The sequence below is a fragment of the Colius striatus genome, chromosome 10, assembly GCF_028858725.1.
Source record: "Colius striatus isolate bColStr4 chromosome 10, bColStr4.1.hap1, whole genome shotgun sequence".
Classification (NCBI taxonomy): Eukaryota; Metazoa; Chordata; class Aves; order Coliiformes; family Coliidae; genus Colius; species Colius striatus.
The window spans coordinates 26,652,591-26,676,337 of record NC_084768.1 but is presented as its reverse complement, the minus strand read 5'-3'; the positions used below and the strand labels follow the sequence as shown (position 1 = coordinate 26,676,337).

Here is a 23,747-nt window from a genome sequence, read left to right as displayed (position 1 = left end):
CAGGACGGGGAATGAGTCAATTCGTTTTTACTCCCTGCTAATTTCCAGGTTATTCAAATGAAACTATCATTAGGAAAAACATTTTGACTGGGAAGATGATCTACAAATCTCTAAGGATCTGTGTGACAGAGCAATAAATGGCTTAAATGTAAACAAAAAAAGGTAAGATAATTTCTATTATCTGTAAGGCAGAATTTTCATGAAGTTGGACAACTTAGTAATCACAAAAATAGACACACACACACGAAGTTCTGCAACTTAAGAGTTTAGGCATTCTTCCTGAAGTCCACTGGCTTCCAGACAGGACAAGGGGTAATGGGATGAAGTTGGAAACTCAAAAAGTTCCACTTAAATGTAAGAAAAAAATATTTTACTGTGAGGGTGAGGGAGCAGTGGCACAGGCTGCCCAGAGGAGTTGTGGAGTCTCCTTCCTTGCAGGTCTTCAGGACTGCCTGGAGAGGGGTTGGACTAGATGATCTCTAAAGGTCTCTTCCAACCCCTACCATTCTATGATTCTATAACTTAAAAACTTAAGTAACCCACAGTACCAAAATCACATTTCCCTTTAAAATTCAAAAATTTTAAAAGAACACTACATAATCTTGTTCTACTATGAGTAGTGCACTATTGAGTCTCCCTCAAGGCAACAAGAATTTATCCACTGCATCTTCAATAGTGGCCACCTTAGAAAATTGTCTAGCTTGAGAAGGCCAGAAACCACACATTGGTGAAATCACAAAGCTGTTTCATGAAGGCTAGGGTCAGTATTTCTTGAATCTCCAATTAAGTGCACATGCACTAGTATTTGACCAAAATACTATAGGGAAATAACACTCTTTATAAAACTTCCTATTCATATGCTACAGAATAACAGAAACTTTAATGACCTCTCCAGAAAAATAAGCTAATTAGAAGCTATTCTGACCATTTTCACTATTCTGCTGTGCAAACTTGTCATCTCACTGAAACAGAAAGATTTGAGTGAAGGTTAATTATTTAAACACATTATTTTCCCCATGTTTTTCAGTCTTAGCTTGACATTCAACTCTGCAACTATTAAATAAGCAGTAAACACTATTCTATTTCATGAAAAAAAACCCTTAAATTGCAGGTTATTTAAAAATAAGCTACTTATTTCCCCCAAAATACCTCCAATGCCACACAAAATGAATAGACCCCATCAGAATTACTTTTTTTTCTAAAATAAAACTAGAAACTATGTATTACAAAACAATACTCTCAGATAACAAATATTAAGATCAGAAAAGATCTATTCAGCTCAAATTAACACATTTCTATAAATCAAAGCAAAATTTATCCTCACTTTCATTCCTGTTACAGAATTATCACCTCAATAGCCAATAAAAAGAAAGATCTAATGAGGTATTTCAGTATCTCCCAAAGAAATATTTTCAGCTCTGTTTTTCTTTTAAGTGCTTGAAAGGAAAAGAGTAATGAATTGCTTCTGCACAGTCTGTTTTGTTATTCTCTTATAATGACAACAGAGTTACACAGTCTTTCTTTTTTTACTTCAAAATATTTTTTTATCTCACTGCAACAATGGCAAAGGAAACCTCTGGCCAGAAAGGACAGTTAGTTAACAGCAACAGAGAAGTTCTGCTTTGAGCAGTAACCTTCCTTGTTTCTACTAATGGGTAATGGGCTAAGAGTGTCATTGGGTAGCTACAAGGTATCTAAGAGCTCTGCACCCTAAGATCCAGGAAATAATCCAGTATCCCTCAGGAATAAGTATCCATGAGAGAAGGATCTAGACTTCTACTAAACACCAGGTTATTCAAATACATATTAGGACAAACATTCACTACTGGAGACAAGCAAGAACCCTCTTAATCCTGAAAGCATCCACATGCGTCATGAGGCCCATGGATGTGAGATTGGGAAGGCAAATCTCTTACAGCCCAGCAAGAGCAAGCCAGAAACTTGAAGAAAGAACTGGGAGATTCTGCTGGTCATTCACCTGCAGAGAGATTATGCCCTGGATCTAAAATTGTTTCAAACAAGACTGTGAAGTCATAATCATCTCTTTCATGATCTATGTGAGAACATTTAGAAGAAAATTAATTAGAGGCACATCCAACAGATCAAGAATGTATACAACAGAAAGAGATGTAAGGTCTGGAATAGATTCATTAGCACTTTTTTGTCGTTTCTAGAAATAAAAGATCAGCCTTGAGTAATCACAACCTAGAAAATTTTGAGGATATCCTCCAAGGTCTTGTTTGTCACAAATGTTCTAAATCAATTTGGCACATGACCTTCAGGCACCCAAACAGATGCATCAGAAGGGAATGGGCCTTTTTGTAAGACCAAATGCTTTCTAAGAGAGAAGTCTCTGAATGTCCATGTTAATGTGTGATCAGCACCGTGACATTAGGGCACAAAAGGCTTCAGCATACACACTATAAAAAGCAGCTGAAAATCATTCTATAAAGAAAGACTTTGTGATCCTTCCTGGGCAAGTGACCAACCATTAGAAAAGGGACAGAAAGGCATGTATCTTGTAATATGGATTATATGATTGCTGACAAAAATTTGCTGAATTGATGTAGCTTTGTGTTTCTAAGTAACACATGCATGAATAGCAGTTCTGACACAGAGTCAAAGAGAATTCTTGGTCAAGTAATGAGCTGCAATGTATAGACAGGAATCTGGCACAGACTGACGTCAAGCAGTGAAACGAGCTCAGTTAACATCAAAACACTCCACATGATTGCAAAAATAAAGGCTTTCAGATATCTTATTTTAATTGTATGTATTTTCACCTTGTATTCATTTTAGATATTTTCAATAGTTTCTGTAAAATCTTCTTCCCTTGAAATAAGGAGTCATAAGGGGTCCAATGGATTAGAAGACCCAGAAAAGGCTTGCCTGCAGATATCTTGTGAAAATGAATTCCTGAAAAGCAGCAGGAAAAAAGGTTGCAGGAATGGCAGAAAGCCAATGAAATGCTAAGAGCTGCTGGTAATGGTATCAAAGAGACAGATATTTCAAATTGTAATTCCAGACTAGAAGTATTACATGTGGAATCTGTCACCAAAGCTATGGTAAAAATGGACAAGTCAGATCGCAGGGAAAATGTGTCACTCCTTCCCAAAAGCTTCAATACTGTTTTGAAAGGAGAAATTGAGTCCATCTATGATGGCTTTGCCAGTGATGATACCCTGAAGACTGTCATGGTTTGTAAGAAAGCATGGAAGCAGGAAGTCAAAGGCATTTACATTTTGTTCTGTTGCATATCTTTGAAATTGTTGCACACTCTGAAAGCATGGAATACAGGAAGAAATATTTTCAGTTTCTTACTGACATTAAAAATATCATTTGCATAAATAACAAAGAACAGATCCTGTTTCCAGACTTTGGTATACAGGTAACGTTAGAAAACCAGGAAGCTTCTGCTCATATCATCAACTCTTCAAGAACAATATTCCAGATCTCATCCCTGGAAATACATCACTAAAAGATTAGAATTTGGGATAAAGATTTTGAACATATGCTGAAGTCACATTATCTTAAAAATACTTATGAATGCACGAGACATTAGCCTTGAGAAAGACATAAATTTAATCTGTAACAAAGCTCCAGTAACATCCAAACGAACAAGCTGAACAGCAGAAATGACCTTACACTTGTGTTTTCCCGTATCTGTCTCTGAATCAAAAGATCTTAAGGCATTTTTACTGTGCAGTGATAGAGGACAAAGCACATTTCAGAATAAAAACTGTGTAGAAATACTTGCAAATTAAACGCTTTTTTGCTTTCATCAGAGCTTTCCTTTCAAAAAAGAATCAATAAGGCTTCACAAGAGTAAACTGTGTGCAGTTGTTCTTCCTGCATTAACATTAGTGCCAATTAAATTCTGAACCTTAAATCTTTATTGTTTCCTTTTAGCTACTAACCAGAACGAACACTGTGATATTCTAAGATCCCAGGCTGAGACTTGCTGTAGCAGCAGTAAGAAAAAATATTCTTGTTTTGACTTGTCTGCTGCATAAACTTGACATTGAAGCTACATGGTAGAAAATAAATACATAATATCAAGATGTTAATTTTACAGAAACACTTAACTTTCCTGACTACAATTAACACTCAGGGAAAAGAGTCATTGACAGGTCTGCTTGGCTCCTGGTTCTGCACTGCTTCTCAAGCTCCCTCTACAAGTGGTGGCTCAGCTTCTGTAGAAGCCAGGCTGCCACTGATCCTATCGGCTGCCTTCAACACAGCACACGGGAAGGAAGAGGGGAGGGAGCAGGATGATAGTGAGTTAAATACAGCCACAAAATTACATTGACTCCCAGCTAGGATCCAAAACAGAAGTTTAAGGGCAAACAGCTACTGAGAACAGCTCATCATTTCCTCTTCTCTCTCCCACCCACCCTCAAGCTCTCCAGGCATGTCTACAAGAGAGGCAGGACACAACTGCCAAGGACACCAACAGTTTTGTGGGAGCGACAGGAAGGCAGAATCACCCCTAAATTTATGATGCTACAAGGTTTTCATTTTTTATAACTGGTAAAATAAGATACCTTAAGGCTCATTTTGGAAATACAGATAATTTTATTTTACAAAAACACTATTCCACATCTCTCACTCCACTCCCTGAAATCACAGAACAACTGCTGGAATACTGAACACCTCTAAAACATCATGAATCTCATGATTCTTTATTTTCACATTTATTGAAGAACAGTGGTGTTTATCACTAAGTTGAACAAAGAACCTAAAAAGGCTACCCACATCATTTTAACAGCGGTAGAGTGTGGATGGCATGTTTACAGAAATTAGAAGTGTAAAAAAGGATTTTTATTGTGGATGTTTAGACTAAACTTTCTAGTAATTTCTACTGCAACTACATTCAAACTGTCAAACAGTCAAAGAGAGTACAACTGACTCTTTCCTTATTCCAACTGTATTACAGTAAGCCATGATTCAAAAGTAACAGAACAAAAAAATGGAAGGAATTGAGTTTTTCTTTAAAGTATGAGAAACATTTTTTTTGTCTGTGAAGCCAATTGAAGTCAAAAGCTTCCTTTGGGTTGAACAAGAAAGTCATCATGGAAAGAAACTGAGGAAGGGACCTTAAACACCTTGAAGAACATGCTTTTTCTTTTATTTAAGATAATTTTAAAGACAACATTTTTTTTGTTATATAAAACTGAGATTGTAAAAGGTCCTCAGTCTTTATTTATACACTTGAACATGTGTCACTTTAGAGGGAAAACTTTCAGTTCACTATACTATGACAGGAGCACTGACAGAAGGGCATGCTTATGAGGTTTCTTGCATGTTCCCCACTTTGGCACTACAGCATTTGATGTTACTTTTTCACTTTGCAACTGCTATGGCTAGTTTTAGTATAGACTGTAGCTTCTACTTGCTTTCATAGTGATGACAGAACTCTCGAGGGAAACCAAAGTTTTGTCCTCTATCAGATGCATATGTATGCCTAAAGTTTTTTTGTAAACACAAGATGTTTACTAGGATTTATTTGTCTTGTATTAACTAATACAGGTTGAAATCATTATTTTTACCTCACCGAGGATAAGTCTTATTTTGCTTTAACTTCACCTAATTCCTCTTTAGTTTATGTTGAAATAGAACAAGTTGCCCTTAAGATAAATAAGAATATTCACACAACAGTTTGCCTTGTTTTATATAAATCAGAAGTAAGCTCTTATCTGAAAACTATGTAGAAGCTTTTGCACAGAGCACGTCTAAATTGGAAAACAGTATTAAATCAGTGGCATGTTCTGCAAGTTTTTCTCATCACTACAACTCACAAATATTCATGAAGTTGACACAGAAGTTTTAAAGTGGTCTGAGATTTTTAAGAAGAAAATATAGTTTAAAAGCAGTCAGCTAAGTCCTGACCAAACCCAACTTGTTTCAAGGATACAAATGCCTACCAAACCTTAATAACTAAGTAATAAATCCCTTTGAATCAATACATTTGGAATACTAATTCAAGATGATTAAAGAAGCAGATAACATTAAGAATTAAAATGCAGAGTACATAATATGTAAACATCAAACACAAAATACTATTAATTGTTATATACTCGTGTATTTGCACTACACACATATTTCAAATGCAAATATTAATTTGCAGAGAAATACCTACTGTATATGCACACACTGAAACAGTTTGCTCAGCTATACTGCATCAATGGTTATTTGACAAGTTATAGCATCACAAGCTTCTCATTTACATATTTAGCTATTCTGCCTGGTTTTTCCATGTGAAGATGTTAATAAAACAACTGTTTTACAGATCCATACTAACAGCTTCTCCTCTGAACCACAAGCATACTCATAGTTATGCAAATTCAGTGTATAAAATATACACCAAAGACACTGAAAATGTAAAAACACTTCTTTTTTAAATCCTAGGAAAATGTCATTCTATTGAACTACAGAAGTTAATGCCAAGAATAACAATTCAGCTGACAGAAAAAAAAAATCCCATTTCATATTCATGTAATAAATCAGTGAAAATTCAGCCTCTGAAAAGCTAATATGCAAGCATTGCCCTCGGTAATTCCCTCCACGCAGGGACAGTTTTCAAGTGTAATTCAACACACTTAGCACTCTGCCTTGCAGAAAATAAGTATACAGAGTATAGTCATTTTAAAGATCTGATTTGCAGTGCTTTTCTACACTGTAAAAAGAAAACAGAATTTAGAAAAGTTAACTCGAACAAACAGCAATGAATGAATTCTTTGAAGTGTTTCACTAAAAACTGCAAAAGGGTCAATAAACCAGAAGATAGAGAGCAGGGATGAGAGAGCAGTGAAAAAGAAAACATGTATGTAGACTAACAAAGAATAAAAGAAACGGAAGAAAACAAAAGGGTAAAAAAGAGACAGGCAAAGTGATTTACAAAGGTGAAAATATAGATGGGTGACTGACAAATTTTGTAGGTTAAGGTTGAATTATCTTTCATCTGAGCTATAAACTGATATGAGGCAAAAGACACAGAATGAGAATTGAAACTAGATGTGCCGTTCTCTTCTGATAACAGTGTCTTGAGATAACAGATGTTTATTTCAGATTGCATGCGGAAATTATGTCTGACTTGACAGTTTACCCTTTGTATCACGGTGAGATATTTCAATTTATTGCTGTGTGCTACAAAAAAAAAAAAAGTATCCTCTCTTCCACTGTTCTATTGCTGCTCTTTGCAAACGTCACAGCTTCTCCATTTTGTTTGTCTTAGTCCTGGCCTAGGCTGCCCTGTGGTCATAGTTCTCAGCCGCAGTCTAGTCTTTTCTCTGCCAGCCCAATGTCAATGCATGGAATAAAGAAGAGCCAAGACCTTTTAAGCAGAGTGAAAGAGTCGGTTAGTTTTAGTTTTAGTGTCAGATTAATCTAAGCACTTCTTCCCACTTTTGAATTATTCAGGAATAAGTCTTTGATGTCTTAAAAGAGGAACAAGGTATGTACAGCTAAAACGTGATACCAGGCAGTTGGACTTATTGCCATTTTGTAAGTAAACATTTGTAGCAAGAGCCTCTCCCTCACAGACAAATTGTAGAAAATAGTTTTACATCCTTGTTCTTAGCACTTCTCTTTCTCTTTTTTTCTTTTATTCCAATATTCTTGTATTTCCAGTATTGTCAAGGTCTTGAAATAGTCTTCTAAACTTTCAAATAACAGCAGCATCATAATTTCCATGAGTGGTACTAGATATTAGAGACAGTAGGTAACAGCTACAAGATAGAATCACCTGGGAGAGGGAAGAAGAGTGGTGAGAATTAAGGTCTTTGGTATGCTGAATCTCTGTTGTTCAAAAGCCCTCTCCTCACTCCAAAGCAATATATACAAAAGATGTCTTAAAAATTCATGCTGTTATACTAAATTATCTTAATTCCAAAAGTATCATTCCCAAAGACTCAGCATTAGTAGTGTAATATGCTGCATATGGCACAGTCTGTGAGAGTTCCTGTAGGCAACCCAAGGTGGGGGTGGAGAGGAATCTAGATTTTCTAATAATCTTTTTCTCCTTCCAAAACACAATTAATTGAAATACATAAAGTCTTGACAGTATTGTTCTGTATATTCTATCAGCTGGGAAAAAAATGACTTAAAACCAAAATATCTTCTTCTAACCAAACTTAAGATTTTTTTCTTTTTAACTTGATTCAGTAAGAAGCAATTAATGAACACATTCATGAATATTCACAATGTTCTAGAAGAACAAACAACATAATAAAACAACAAAAAGCCTTTGTTCATGGTTCAACCCACTTTCTAGTCAGCACCTAAAAGTTCCTTTCCTCATCTTTTCACAAGGCCACATTATCAGTCCTTACTCTGGATGGCATTTTCTTGACATTGCTGGTTTTTCTACTTTCTTGCCTTTATTCCCAGTTTCTTTTTTTTTTTTTCCTGCTTTTATACCAGTTAAACAATACTTCATGTAATAGTAGCCACAGGAACCTCAATGTGATTTTGTTTTGAGTAGTCACATGTGTGTGGTTTTAGGGTGAAAAACCTGCTGTTTCAGGTAACCCATAGTCTGAAAAGCAGTACATAAAGCCAGAAACCACTGAAGTCAACAGTTTCACTGAAATAACCAAATAACAACGGCAGCATTGGATATATGTACTAGGTCTTGTGGGCTTTTTCGTTTGGTTGGTTGTTTTTCTAGGGTGAACATATTTAAAACCTCTAAGCTGAGCTCAAGAGAAGCAGAAAAGTGACCAAGCTACTTGTAAAACTGAAGAAAAGTTAGAGGGCACTGAAAGAAAAGCTCTTCCCCTTTTCCTTGTATTCTTGCTGTTGGAAAAGTTAAATAGAAAGAAGTAATTTCTGGAAAACTGGGAAGTAACATTCAAACAGAAGGGGAATGATCTACTCACTGAGATCACCAAACCTAGTAGATTTCCTATAGGAAGACACTTGCTTATACTGTGCTCCTGTCCTACTGTGAGCTTTGTCCTCAGAAGGTCCTTACAAGTGCTGAAGATCAACTGTTTGCTGACGAGCAGGTAACCGTAAACTTCACTCAGGATCTCAGAATCTGTATCAGTTGCCTCTCTTCTGGAGGATTTGGTTTTCTTTTTCCTTCTTTTTAAGTCTAGTGTGCTCCTATGGCTTTGTCTAGCTATGCTTTAAATAGTTTGACTCCACCATAGTCAGAGGTTTAACTTGAGAAATACCTCTACTTGATTTTCATTTACTTCTACATCCCCACAAGAGTAGATGCAGCTTCAAACAACTTCTTGTGCCATGCCTACTGTGATGCTTCTCCAGTTGGAAACTGTGTGGTTTGATTTGTATGTACATTAAATATGTTTTACTCTTTAAGCTGACATCATTTTTGCTGTCCACCATCATCCCCACATATCTTCCAGCATTATTGGCTTAAAAACAAGGTAAGAGTAAGTTCCCTTTGGTGTGCTAATCTAGGCAGGGAAGAATAGAGTAGATTCAAGGCTTGGTACAAACCCAAAAATTGTGATCAAACTATATAGTTAGTAAATTGTTTGTCTAAATCTTTCATGTATGATGAAAGATTATTATCATAATTCATTAGCAAATTACAGACTTTGTAATGCAGGCAGTCACAAATTTGGCTTTGTATCAATCATTTTAGACCAGCTGGGTAGAAATTAACACAACTCTGGGATACATAAAATGAAGTGCTCTTTCATTTTTAATTCACTGGAAACTTTGAAGGAAGGAAATGGAAGCTCCTTCAAAAATGTCGGTTTTCCCTGTTTTTTTGTAAATCATTTCATTTCACTGTAGAGATATAGAGATACAAACACACACACACAGAGTGTATGTAACCAAATACCACAGTAACTGCTCAATCAAAAGAAATATACAGTATATCTAAAAGAAAAGCAGTACAATTTTTAAAATGCCTTTCCTTCATTGTTTCTGAGGCAGGCACATACATTAGTGACCAGTAAAATTATTAAACAAACACAATAGCCTAGCTGCTCACAAGATACAATACTGTCAAAATTCCTACTCAGAGCTTTTTCAGTCTACTGAGATGACCTTGTACAAAAATGTTTGTTTTGATTATGTCTACTTTGCCTAAGCTACAAGGCTTGTGTATAGCGACAGCTGCATTTGGGAGCAACTTAAAATAAATTTTATCTTAGTGGCACCTAATCCAGAGACTGGTACAAGCAGCATGGAAAAGTCAGTGTCAAAATTAAACAATGAAGGCTTTTCTAGGAACAGATGCTTTTTGCCTGCAGCTGTAAAAACCTTAAAACAATCCTATACCCCACTGTCTGGTCACGCAACTATCACAAAGCAAGGCATAAATTTTGCCACTTATTGCAAATGTTTGCCGAGAGCTTGTATAAACCTCTTTAAAAACAGTAACAGGGATTTCTTGAGGGCGATTATGAGGCCATTTTATCTTTTAAATGAGTGCAAGGCTCTTCAATTTATGCCCATGATTCTTGGTACAAAATCAAAAGAATAACTTTTCAAGTTCATGTTTTACACAGATACAGGAATGTAACTGAAAAATCGTTAGAAACAAGTTTACTAAAGAGATAAAGCACTGTGTCCCTAAGATGTTATGACAGGACAGACAAGCATTAACAAATCACATCCGAAACAGCAACTAAGTATTTTCCTTGCACAGTAATTACAAAGCTACATAGTATAGCACTAAGTGCTGCTGCTGCTAAGATATTATTGACTATTTCAGTGTCATATCTCCATTACTACATTAAATATCCTTATCACCTCAACTAATCAAACAATTTTCTCTTTCTATTAAACGAGCATACTAATAAACTCTAAACTGAAACATAAAGTCTTAGTGAAAAAACTCGTGTAACTCAATAAATAAAAGTAAATCACGAGTTCCCAATTAAGTGAGCAATTTACAATGTCAAGAATCTAGTTGAGCTCCATATGAACTGATGGGGTTTCTACATTAGCTTCTGTTGTGTATTTAAAAGTGATAACACCAACATGATTTACATAAGTACAATATTTTCAAATCTTTTCTCACCAAGCAAGCACTCTAAAATTGTGAAGTGTTTCCTTTCTTACTCAAGTTTAAAAAAAACCCAAACAAACAACTTTTCCAGAACAACAGTTCATTAGCACCTCACTATTTATAAGTATAATTGGGTTGTTTGATGAGAAAACATGAGAGAACATTGTGCCTACTATAATTTGCACAAATACAAAATTCATTGTTTGAAAACAAATCAGCAATTCAACGATTGGGGGTGTTTTTTTAATGCACGTGTATATAATAGAAGTGATATTATAGTTAACACAGGATAGAAAGGTTAAACCATGCTCTAGTATACTTTAATTCACAAGCTGTAAATTAATTTTTTTATTGCAAAAATGCTAACTTAATTTTTTCATTTATGATCCAACTAAATATAATTTATACAGAGAGATGTGCTATGTCATTTAGCTACAGTGTGTTGCGTTCCCGCTTTAAATGGCACCAGAACTAGGGACATAGCTGTTAAGTATTTTCATAAAGCTGCTTAGGTTTTCTTGTCATTTCATGCTAACACCTTTTTAATAGCTAGCATTATGATAGAAGCCTTGCATAAAAAGTCTCAACCCCGAAAGTAAAACACAGCAAATATTCAAAATCAGAATAGCAAGCGATGGTTTTAATTGCAGGTTTTAAAAAATTCAGGGTTTTAAATTAGGTCTTGATCCCCAAAATCCTTAGCATCCTTAAATTACATGAGCAAAGCCATTCAATTCGACATGATTACTTCTAAAATAAGGACAACTCACATGACTGAGCATTTACGGAGACGAATCTATAACCAAAATTTTAACAATGACTCCTCATTACTTCCAAATTCAAATAAATTGATCTTTATCCTTTGAAAGTTTCCCTCAAATTCAACTACACTTACGAATGAAGCGTAATAGAGACAGAGAAGGGAAGAAGGGAGATACAAACATACATACAAAACTACAAGCGCTGACAAATCGAAAGCTAACAGATGTGTGACTTCTAATTAGTTATAATAATCTGTGCTTCAACGCTATTGGAACATGCCTCGCCTTCCCTTAGAAATCAAACAGCTTCCTTTGCAGTTTTAAACTCTCTAGGTGCTTCTAAATTTACTCAGGAAAAAAACCATGCTTCCAGAAAATTTTAGATATCTACAGTGATAGCTTTATGAAAGGAAAATATTAAATTATAATTATCCTAAACAGACACAGTCTTGTGAAACTAACCCTACATTCATATGAAAATACAAAGCATTGACTATAATGAATTTGATTCATCCTTGGACACAAAGCTTTACCACAGTAAACTCAGTCAACTGTTGCTCTTGCTTTTATATTCATGGTACTTAAATAGCGCACTTTAAAACAAAAAAAACTCCAATTGGCTTTTCATACATCCACCCTCCCCAAAAATAACGCACTTGAAAAACCCAAATGATATGAAAAGGCTTCAAGGCCTCTTTTCTCCTTTTCACAGCACTTTTTTTTATTTCTGTTTGCAGTAATCTGCCTTTCACTTTCTCATTGCTACAGAACAAACGAGGAGGCTCAGCACTTTGAAAAGGGGGCTCAACGTGTAATGGGTCCACTAGAATTAATTTAGTTGCACCAAATCCATTGAGCAGTGAGGTTTTTTTCTCTTCTCAAATCATTTTGAGTCGGACGCAGCCCCCAGCCTTTGTAATTCTAGTAAAGCACTTAAAGTGCACAGTAGGTGTTCATCAGGACCATCTGGTCAAAAGCAAAACAAGCTGCTGATTTTGCCTTTGAATAGAATGAAGCAAGTGTGAATTAGTCTCTTCAATTAGCACTATTACAACCTGTCAAGTGCATATTGTAAAACAGGATTATTACAGTATTGGTCACCAGTGCAATTATTTACTCTCTGCCTTTTCTTGCATATAAAAATGTCCATGTTTACTAGTTTTTGATAACTGAAGATTGTTTCTTTAATGGTAGGCACGTCCAAACTCACCAAAACCAAATTACAGTTTATGAAACATATTCTTTGGGGAATATATTAAGCTTCATAATTAATAGAGAAGTAGAAGAGTGCAGTTCATTTAGCTCTTATTGCTGTTTCTGTTGCATAAAAAGAAAAAATACTTATACACCTTTATCAATGGCTTCTCTTCAAAACAGATCTCTACAGTCAGATATTAAGATATTTTAAGTGCCTAATAAAGCTATCACTTTTGAACAGGTACATAAAAGGTATTTTCTCTTTATTTCCCAAGGAAGTTCTTCTCATATAATTCCTAACACATGACCATTTACAAAAAGTTTATCACGGATTTCTTTCAGCAAACACATTTTAGTTTAGTAACGTGCTGGTTTTCCTTAAAAGAAAGGAAAAAAAACAAATGAGAAGTTGATTTAGCTTTATAAAAATAGATTTTTCTCTCCTTAAGTCAAAATCTAGCTTGCTAGCTGGTACTCATTTACCACTGTAGAACACTGAGGCTATCACAGTGATAGATGTTTAAATTATGTATATTGTTGTTAGGACTCACTACAAATTGAATATCATTTTAACATGACGCATTTCTTTAAAAAGCAAACGAAATGTTCAAGTTTCACAAAGAGAAAATGAGTCTCAAGTACCATCAGTGTAGCAACAATGTATTTTACTAGCTTCTCTGATAATAGGAGAATAATTGAGCAATTGTGTAGAATGTTTGTGCATCTCCTATTAAATACAAAAAGTGCTGGTTACTGATTTTTATTAGCATAAGAATACTTTTCAACAATTTTAAAGCATGTAAAAACACTCAAAATATAACACAACTGCTTCTGAAACTGTTAAATCTATGTACCACATTTGGATATGCCCATATTCTGATCTTTGGTAAATGTATTTTATTGTCATTACTTAGCTACAACACTGAAAAGAACATTTTTTACATACACATCTCATGTCCCCATGCCAATGTCTGACCTTTACAGTGGATGATCTCACTCAACAACAATTGGCTTGAAAATACTTTGTACAGATACCAAAAATCAGACCTGAGAAAGTTAAGAGAGCTTCATCTGGATTATTTTTCTGCCTGCTGAAGGCAATTCGTCTGCTTACCTATATTTATAGGTTACCTTTACTTAGGCCTTTTAAATAGGGTTTCTGCCTGCATCTTTATAAATGGTGGCTTTGTATCTTGTTTCACCTACTTATCAGAAAAGTTTCTAAAAATTCAGCACAAAGGACTTTGTGTGTCATTATGGTCTGCCAACACAGAATTTACAGTTCTCAGCTCAAGTAGTTGTATATACAAATAGTTCCTCCTCCTGCTTGGAGTGCTATTGGATACACTGCTTTTCATATTCTACCTTAGCCAGTAAGTCTATAGGGAACAAAGAACAAATATATTACCTATCACAGGTGACAGGGATGCTAAGCAGCTAGCCTCTGATTAGGTTATTGGCTAAAGGAATAGAATAAAGAGCAGATGCAGCCACGCAGAGGCAGACAGTATTTAGGGACTCATCTTCTTTGCATTGTTTGCACAGATTTTGTGTTTTACTAGGAATTATAGTGCCTGGAACATGCTTTATACCGAGTATTCTCATCTGGAATCTTATAAAATAAAATCATCAATGTACAAGAGGCCGGAGGTTTCTGCCTATTTAACTCATCCACCCTTCAGCAGCCACAGCCTGTGTACGCTGGATAATTCTGTAATCCTGCACACAGGAATCACAAAAAGCCTTCAAAGTCTACACCAAAAGTAAAATAGACAAATGGAAATTCCTTGTTTTTTATCAGTTATCCAGTTTGTTTAAAAAAATGGAGTTTTTTTCCTATGTCACTAAACAAACAAAGTGTGGAGCACCCTATTGTGACGAGAACTCAAATTCAAAAAGTTTTTCACAATTTAGTTTGGCTGCAATTGGAACTTGCTTTCCTTGAAACATTTAATTATTCCCCCTCTGAAAAGGGCTATCCCTTCATTGCCATCAAATAATATTATTACCATTTCCCAAAAAATGAAAAGGAATAGAAACATTCATTTTGATATGAGAACAAGTTCATAAGAACAGAAGGGAAACAAATTCTATTGAATGTGGCAATGCTTTGTAATAATTTAGCACATAGCTTCTTAAATCAAAAGTTTACAAATCTCTCACTCCAATTACAGATAGCCTCTACAAATTATCTTAGCAAAATAAAAGAGCAAGTATTCAGACAGAAAACTCATTTTAGTCTTTTAAGTATTACGAGTTCAGATTGTTAAGAGTTTTTCTTATTTAACCATATAATACATTGCAAATGTATTAACTTACTGTTTCCAAAATGGCCCAAAATCTACTCATTTCCATTTTAAAATGCAGATAATCATGATATTTCCCAGAACACTATCTACTCAGAATTAATTTAATACTGCAATTTTACAAGAACAAACAGATGTCAGAAAGCTGTGAGACAGATTAATTTGCAATTTAGACCAATATGTTATCAATAACTTTCCAAGTTAACAACCCTCCTGCTCAAGTCACACTAAAAACAAAAAATTCTCATAGCCACTATATTTTGGATAAGTTCAGTTTAATATTTCATTTCTGATTCCCTACAGGCTCATAATCCCATATGAATATAACTAAATGTAACTATTTTTAAGATCAGAAATTAAGTCTTGCTACATAAACAGTTGAAGATGCAGATTAAGCATATTTTTAAAAAATTACTTTCAAGCACCATCAAAATCCAATTATTGAATTAATATGCAACAAATTATGGAGGCAGACATGAGCACTACAGCTTCGGGATTCACTCAGAGAATTTCCTGTCACATTGTTTCCTCATTAAACACCAAGATTTCTTTGAAATAACAATAAATCCAAATACCATTTGCTATTAAACATGCATTCTAAACAACAAGAGATGACAGAGAACTGAAGCAATAGTAGTTTAGGAAAGCACAGCTGAGAGCTCACTGGATTTCACATTTAATCCGTTGTAAAATCTTCCTGATGGTTTTGAGAGGCTGGTGGGATTGGGTTTTTAGTGTGGTGCTTTGGGCAGTTTTTTTTGACACACTTGGAAAAAATTACCTATTCCTTAAAATTCATAGTACTAACAATAACAAACTAAACAACTAGCTCTGGAGAGACAGTTGCACCCAACTGTGGCAAGCAGGAAAACACTTATAGAATTTTAAGTATTTCTTTTAATAATTGATGTAGTCATTTTGAATCCTTCTGCATAGGACATAACATGTGAGTAGATTGCATTAACACTGCTTAAACATTTCAACTTGTCAGTATGGCCAAGTCGATTTCTGAAATATTTGCAGTATTTTCCCATCGAAACAGTAATAAAGGTAGAATAAATATATGCCACTGCTTTATAATCACTGAACATTAATGAATATTTTATGTCTTTTTAAATCTCCCTGTTTAATTTAAAAGGGTGAAATTAAGTCTCCTCCCTGCAATATGCCAATTATCTGTAAATCAAACAATAACTTGGCCATTATACCCCTTTTTGTTAATATACCAGAAGCTAATTTGAAAACACTGAACAGCATTTTTAGGTAATAATTGAATAGTCCTTCCTGCCCTCTTGTGGTTGGCAACCGCAGCTCACATAGAGCTTTACCACAATTACAAAAATGCACCAGAAGGAAAGTAAACTATTAATTTGTTAAAGTATGTAGAAGAGAGTGAACAAAAAAAAACCCCAAAACTGAAAAATCTAGAAGTCCCTGGAGAGAAGAGAGACAATGGAGAAAAGAGAAGAAAAAGGTATCATCAATTCCTTCGAATGGCACAGATAACTAGATTCACCAATCCTTTGTTACAATGCCCACTCTGCTTTAAAAAAAAAAAATGAAAAGCCATTAGGGAGTTAACATACAAAACAGTGCTTGTTTTCTATAATTAGACAAATGTTCACTAGCCCTTTTACCTCTGCCAAATCCCCACTGATTTCCACGAGACTTTGCACAGGCAGACATATTCACCTGTTCAGCATCAGCTGCACAAGAAGTTCTTTTCATTTCAGCCTCTGAAATGTTCTACATAATTTTACCCATGCTATTAGATGTAATACTTAGACACAAGACAAAAAGCCAAAGCAAGGTTTGCTGCCCATGCTGGTTATTGTGTGGCGCAGGGAGTTGTTTTTTTGTTGTTTGATGGGGAAAATCGTTAACTGACTTACACATTACGTCAACTTTATGTGCTAACATGTGACTGTAACCTGCCATTAGCAACAAACAAGAAAACTTCAGTGCAAGTAAAGGCGGCCTAGATTCCTGTGTACTGTCATAGCTTCCTGGTTCCTTTAAGCCAAGTAAGACTCAGTGGCAAAGTAGTAATTGAAATAGCCTAGATAAAAAACTGAATTAATAGACAAAATATATGTGTTTTCTTTTAGCATCTCACCATTTTAAAACTAAAAACAAATATTCTGATAATTTATTTCCATAAATATTCAAATATTTTTTAATTATAAAGAATCTGAGCTTGGCCCCTCAAAAAACAAGCTGATGCAAGAATGTGTGTTTGTTTATATTATTTTAAAAAACCCAAACAACTTACTAGAAAAGGTTTAAAAAGGTAAAGTAGAAAAGAGGCTACCATGGAGGGAAAACAACAGAATTTAGATCTTAATAATAGGAAATTAAAACCATTACTGATAACTTTTCATTGATGCGTGACATATTGCTCCTATAGCTCATATTATGGAACTTAAAACAATTCATGTCACATGTTGACATCATAGACAAGAAAACTTCAATAAAATCTCTTCAACCCTAAAAGGCTGTAAGTATCAGACCAATAGCAAACACACATTTAATTTGAAAAGCAAACATTTAATCTTAATACTTCGTAATGTAAATTCTAAAGATTCACATTTCTTGATTGTTTCTCATGTTTCCAGAAATTAGTGGGTTATATGGGAAATAACATCCAAACCATCTGGCATTAGATATACCACGGAGCACTAGACAACAACCTCTGGCTTAAGAAAGGAGTTTTAAAAATATGCAAAGATTGCTTGTTTTTATTCAGAGAATTCAGTGTCATATTTGTTCCTAAAGGACTTAATTCTGACGAAGTTCTCTACAATATCACCCCTTGCTGGCCAGTCTACAGAACGGCAGTGACATCCATTATACACAAAGCCATTTGGCTACCAAGGAAGAAAGAATTACAGTACTACCATCATATTCAGTCATGGTAGAGCTGTCTACAAAATGGAGATGTAGCTGGTGGAAGGAAGGAAAGACAGAGGGAGCTTCAAGGGGTTTAAAGGTAAAATGTTATTTGAATAACTGCCTTTCCTCCTCTCTCCAGAGTAACTCAATAAACACTGTTGGTATATTTTGCTACTACAATGGAAAAAGAAACATCTCCTCTGAATAATTTACTAGAAAAATCTTTTTTCTAGGACAAGTTCTTCAATCAAATTACAACAACCTTGAAAATCTCGTTGATCAAAACAAAAAAAAAACAAACAACCTAATGAAATAAAGGAATATCCATCAAGACCATGTAAACTCTCCTTAACAGAGCTGGCATTAGCTATAATGAGCTACATTTATTCTTCAGCTGTGAAACAGCACTCACCTCCTGAATGGTACTGCTTCCTGAGAAGTTGAGGTTGTACTCCCGCTGGACTTCTCGATGGGTGACAATCAGCATGAAGTTTTGATTTAATGACTCCTGCAGGGCCCTGAAATGGTTGAAAGAAAAACAAGAAAATCAGGGATAAGCATGTTATAGCTTGTTTTACAGTTAGATGCAAAAACCCCAGGGTACCCTAAACTCTACATGGACAAGTCCAGGCACAACATTATCATCTCTCTTTTCACTCTTAAATGCAAGGAAGCATGCTGAGAATGACCAAAGGCCATTCCTGAACTCCTTCCTTAATAAGGTGACTGAAGCCTTTAAAACTCTTCTAATGTTAAGTATTCTCAAAATTGAGAGTCACATTATCTTCACAAACATTGGGTATATTTAGCACTCATAATGCCATTAATACCAGGCTTGTAAGCATATTGATAACCAGACAAAATAACAAGCTACAATGCACGTTAAAAACTGATGGTAAGTAGAAAAAGGGAAAGCATGCTCTTGCTTCTCTAGGGTTACCTGAAGCAGAAACCAAATGGAAATTCTTCCACTTAGTTTCACTCAAAGCACATAAATCCAGCTAATTAGAATTAGAAAACTAACCGCAGCAAAATTTCTCATGTGGGTATTGAGCATGTGGAAAAGTTAGTTCTGCTCAAATTGTTTTGCATGTACATTAAAACACCTTCAATCATACCATTTTTCAAAAAAAAAAAAATCTTAAGATACAGGTTAAACAAGCCAACTACATGTTCATGTCACTAACTTGTGGTTTTCTGGCAATTTTATTGGTAACAAAACATTTGGATGTTAAAAAGGAATCTTGTTTGCTTAATTAGGTACAAAATTATGCAGCTACCTAGTTATCAAAATAGAAGGCAGAACTTCTGATATAGGCACAGCAATTACAGATGTGTACAACCATATACAGGCTTCAGAACTGCAGCAATGTTGTGGCATAGCTTGAATTTCTAAACAATATTTATGCAGACTTGACCTGTTCAGTGGCATATGGAATTAAACTGAGTTTATCTGGTTCTTGTTTTTTCCTTATTGCGTACTCTGTACAGACTGACAGAGAGGGGGATTTTTCCTTCACATCTTCACTGCTCCATGACACTTCAACATGCCACTCCTCTTAGCAAGAAAGGACAAATTCTGTATGCAGATGAGCACAGCTGTATCTTAAGATACGAGACAACAAGACTAGATTATTTGATACCTGATTTGTTAGTTTTAATTTCTACTGGAATTACTTATCTGCAGTTTTGCTGCTCAGATGGTAAGGAACCCATGCAATACTCACTGGATGAGAGATACACAATTTGCTTAAACATCCCAAGAAAAAATACCTTATAAAAATATGTTCACACAGCAATTTAATTTGGATTCTCTGACATCACCAACACATTAATCATATGCTCAAAAACAAAATCAGGAAGTGCTATTTCTTGTCTTTTATGGTTTTGTAACATAACAGATAAATTTAACTCATTGTCAATGCTAGATATGATCAAGTGTATGAAAGTACAAAGTGCAACAAGATATCTATGCTGAACATGAAGCTAGCTTTTCTTGTAAGAAAAGGCTTAAATGTAAGTCCTGAAAAGTTGTATGCCTATTTTCAAATGTAATTCCAATTTGACTATTCACAATAAGTTTGGCATTGCCATAACCATATTTTCTTTTGGCAAATGTTCAGTAGCAACTAAAATACCCTGCTGCGCTTTTTCAGATTCTGATTTTTTATTTGTTTTCAGAAAATACTGGAGGCAAATGACACATTTAATTGCTCTGAAAACATTAATTACAGCATATGTGAATGGCTCTGGATTCCATACAGAATCACACGCAGCTCTGTTACAGCTATCTGAAAATCTGTAGGCACTAACTGATAACATGACTTATGTTTTCATTCTGTAATTGATGTAAACATAGAAACAAGATTGTTTGATCAAACCCTCAGTCTCTTAAGGTACGCGTGATACCCACACTTCAGTACTATCCAAAATAACAACATAATAAAAAGCATCTGCCCACAGGAAAGGTTTTCCCTTTCTCCAATTCATTGGGATGTGATAGCAGAGAGTATTTAAAAATAAGTAAAAAAATACTCTTTAAACATAGTTAATTTAAAATAAATGCCTTAAAATTAAGAGCCTCAATTTCTGAACTATCAATTTTGACACTTTGAAAATTTGACAATTTCTAGTTTTCTAAACAACATGAGCTCTTATGTGAGAGAATGCTCTTAACAAGCAAATTCTTAGCTCATATTCACAGCCAAATGCAGCCAAAGGAGAGGCTAAAAATTAAGATGGCTAAAAAAATATTCTTTTTCAATGGCTGTGAAGGTGTTAGCAAAGAAAGTGCATGGCTAAGTATCCACTTTTTCTTCAGAAAATACTATATTGAGGAACATTACTTTTGCTTACACAGAAATGCAGTGGTAAAAGGACTTTGATCCTTTGAGCTCCTATATTAACATTTCATACGGTCTGACAGTAGTAAGACCTGGACCATGTACATGAGAAAGTCAATGGGAGGAAGAGGAATTGATGGCACATCTGAGGGTGGTTTGTGTCAATGACTTCCTACGTGTACCAATGCTCCTCTGCAGGATGGAGTTGATTTGAACACATAGGTGGACAACCATTGATGTCAGTCCTCTACCACATCAATTTCCTACTGCAACTAGGGATGTAAATTACCCCAAATTATATATGCCAATAGAACTCTGCTTCCAAAACATATCTTGCCTTATCATTGTATTTTTAGCTATTAAGGCTATGATCAAATGTATGAAACAAGTGTATTTAAGGGAGACTTCACACATACACACAAAAAAATACCAAGGCCAAACCCCAGGTCCCACTAAAGTCAAGAGAGATTTTTTTCTTGCCATCACTGCTAACAGAATGTAATTAATTAATAAAGAATGTAATTAATCTGATAATTAATTATTGGGAAAATAAAATTCTAGAAACAGAATTAAAGTAAGCCACTCTTACCAACACTATTTCCCCTGTATTGTAAACCCTGGCTTTCAAAAGCATTTGCTGATAGGTTGTATACTGCCATTATTTTTCCTCAGCTGAATGATTATACATTCACCATTCAGCACAGGAGGCAGAGGAACTTGATGGTATTTTGGGGCACAAAACTTCCATTAGAGGAATTCTGTCTACATCAAAAAAGGAAACTAAAAACAGACAAAAAAAACCAGACCTGAGCAAATTCATTGCACTGAATAGTTCTAGAATGATGGGCTTGGACCAGTTGAGACTTTCACGTGGATTGCCTATATAACATTAGGTATCAGCATTATCACAATGTACAGAAACCTCCCTGATAAGACCAGAATTCAGCTGGAGTTGAAACTCTACAATATGCAAACAAAATTGCTCCTCTTGGAAACTTAAATTTGAAGTTGCAATATTTTTATTTCTTTTTACTGAACTCAAAATATCAAAGCTCAGTTAAGATTATGGAAAGAGTTTATTCACTAGATACATCAGACAAATTCCAATACAGCACAATTTACAAATCCCAAGTCTAATAAATTAAGAATAGAAACAATATTTTGGGGAAAAAAAAGTGTATAACTGCAAATATTGCTGATCTTAGGGGACAGCAACTGTTCAATCAGTCTATTCAATGCTGAAGCAAGATGGTATTAGTATTTATTATAGTCTGACCTTCCAGTTTTAACTGTTTTTCTGTTGTTCTGTAACAATACATAACAGATTGATTGTATCTATTGTTAAGTGACTGCCTTACTGCTTTAATTTCCAACGTATTCTTTTTGCTTTTTAACAGTATTTTTTGGTTTTTAAGCTTTTTTTTTAATTGCCCTTTGAAACTGAAAGTATAACGTTAATCAGTGACCAGCAAATGTTCCTTTTCGTTTCAGTTCTGCAAGTTTTTATGAAATACATTCAGTATTTCCCATTAGGCAATATATTTCTCAGTTACACAGAGATTTCCCCAAAAATCTCTGAATTTTATATAAATAGGTATGACACAAGGTAATTAACATTTCCATTTTAAACTTACAGATTTATACAAGCTCATGTCAACAGAAGTCCAAATTTACTGTAATTACAGATTATTTACATTAAAACAAAATAAGAAATCAGTATGTAAATGTAATGTTTGTTGTAGCTAATGCAGCAGGAGGTGGCAGATTAGGTTCAAACAGCAATCAGTTAGCAAATCTGGCTAACATGTAAATGAGCAGAAGCCCTTTTGTTTACATTCTATTGCATTTTAAACTTCAGGATTTTAAAACTGTCTCATGAGCAGATGTGAAAATAAAACATTAATCTTACCATTCGTACTGAAGCTTTCAAAGTAACTAAAGCAAGGCACTGCTCCTGTCCAGTTAAACAGACAATACTAATAATTGGAGTTGCAGGTTACATCGTTCTTAATTAACACGCTGCTACAGTTGATAGCGTACAAGACACCATGCTACAATCTCCACTCCTCTGTAACAATCTAACACATCTGCCTTAAGCAATATATGGGCCCATTATGTCAAAGATAAGGCTTTTTGTTACTATCCACACAGATGATTATGTTCCTTAAATAAATTCCAATTGCTTAGCAAAAGTAGATTATTTGTAATAACCATCAAGGTATGCATCTATGGTCAAATAGTTTTTAACTGTTTTGAACCTTCCAATGATTCATCAGGTATAACAGTGTATCTAAGTCTTCCAGCTATTTAGCAAAAAAAGTATAAATATAAAATGTATGATACCTATTAAAGTGACAACTGAAAAAAAATGAGAAAAAGTGTCTCCCAGAACATGCCAGATAGAAAGGAGAAACTATCAAGATGAGCTTTTGATGCTTCCCTCTATTGCATTCTCCAAAACCTTTTGCCTAAGAACTGAGTATTGCTGGCTTTCAAGAAGCACTCAAAGGCAACAAAGGGAAGGAAAGTAACTCTGAAGAAGTGAAGAGCCTGACAATGCCACTGTGAGGGATCTCTCCTACACTTGGACAATTAAGTGATAGACATTTTTGGCACCGTTATTTTTAAGGCTGATTTACAAAGAAAATCATGTTTTTCTCGCCCATCTTTACTATCTGATAACTCTTGAACATATTGACTAGTTTCAAGGAGGTCTGACAGCATTATCAAAGTCTCAAAGACTGAGTGTAAA

General features: G+C 34.9%; 1 protein-coding gene across 2 annotated transcripts in view; it reads right to left on the bottom strand.

Moving 5' to 3' along the window:
• The window catches only part of FAF1 (Fas associated factor 1), a 163,034-nt gene that overhangs the window by 95,750 nt on the left and 43,537 nt on the right, over positions 1-23,747 (bottom strand). For both annotated transcript variants that reach the window (XM_062003980.1, XM_062003981.1), the window contains exon 7: positions 18,565-18,670. In XM_062003980.1, coding sequence (XP_061859964.1) covers positions 18,565-18,670 — 106 coding nt within the window. The remainder of the gene's footprint in view (positions 1-18,564; positions 18,671-23,747) is intronic.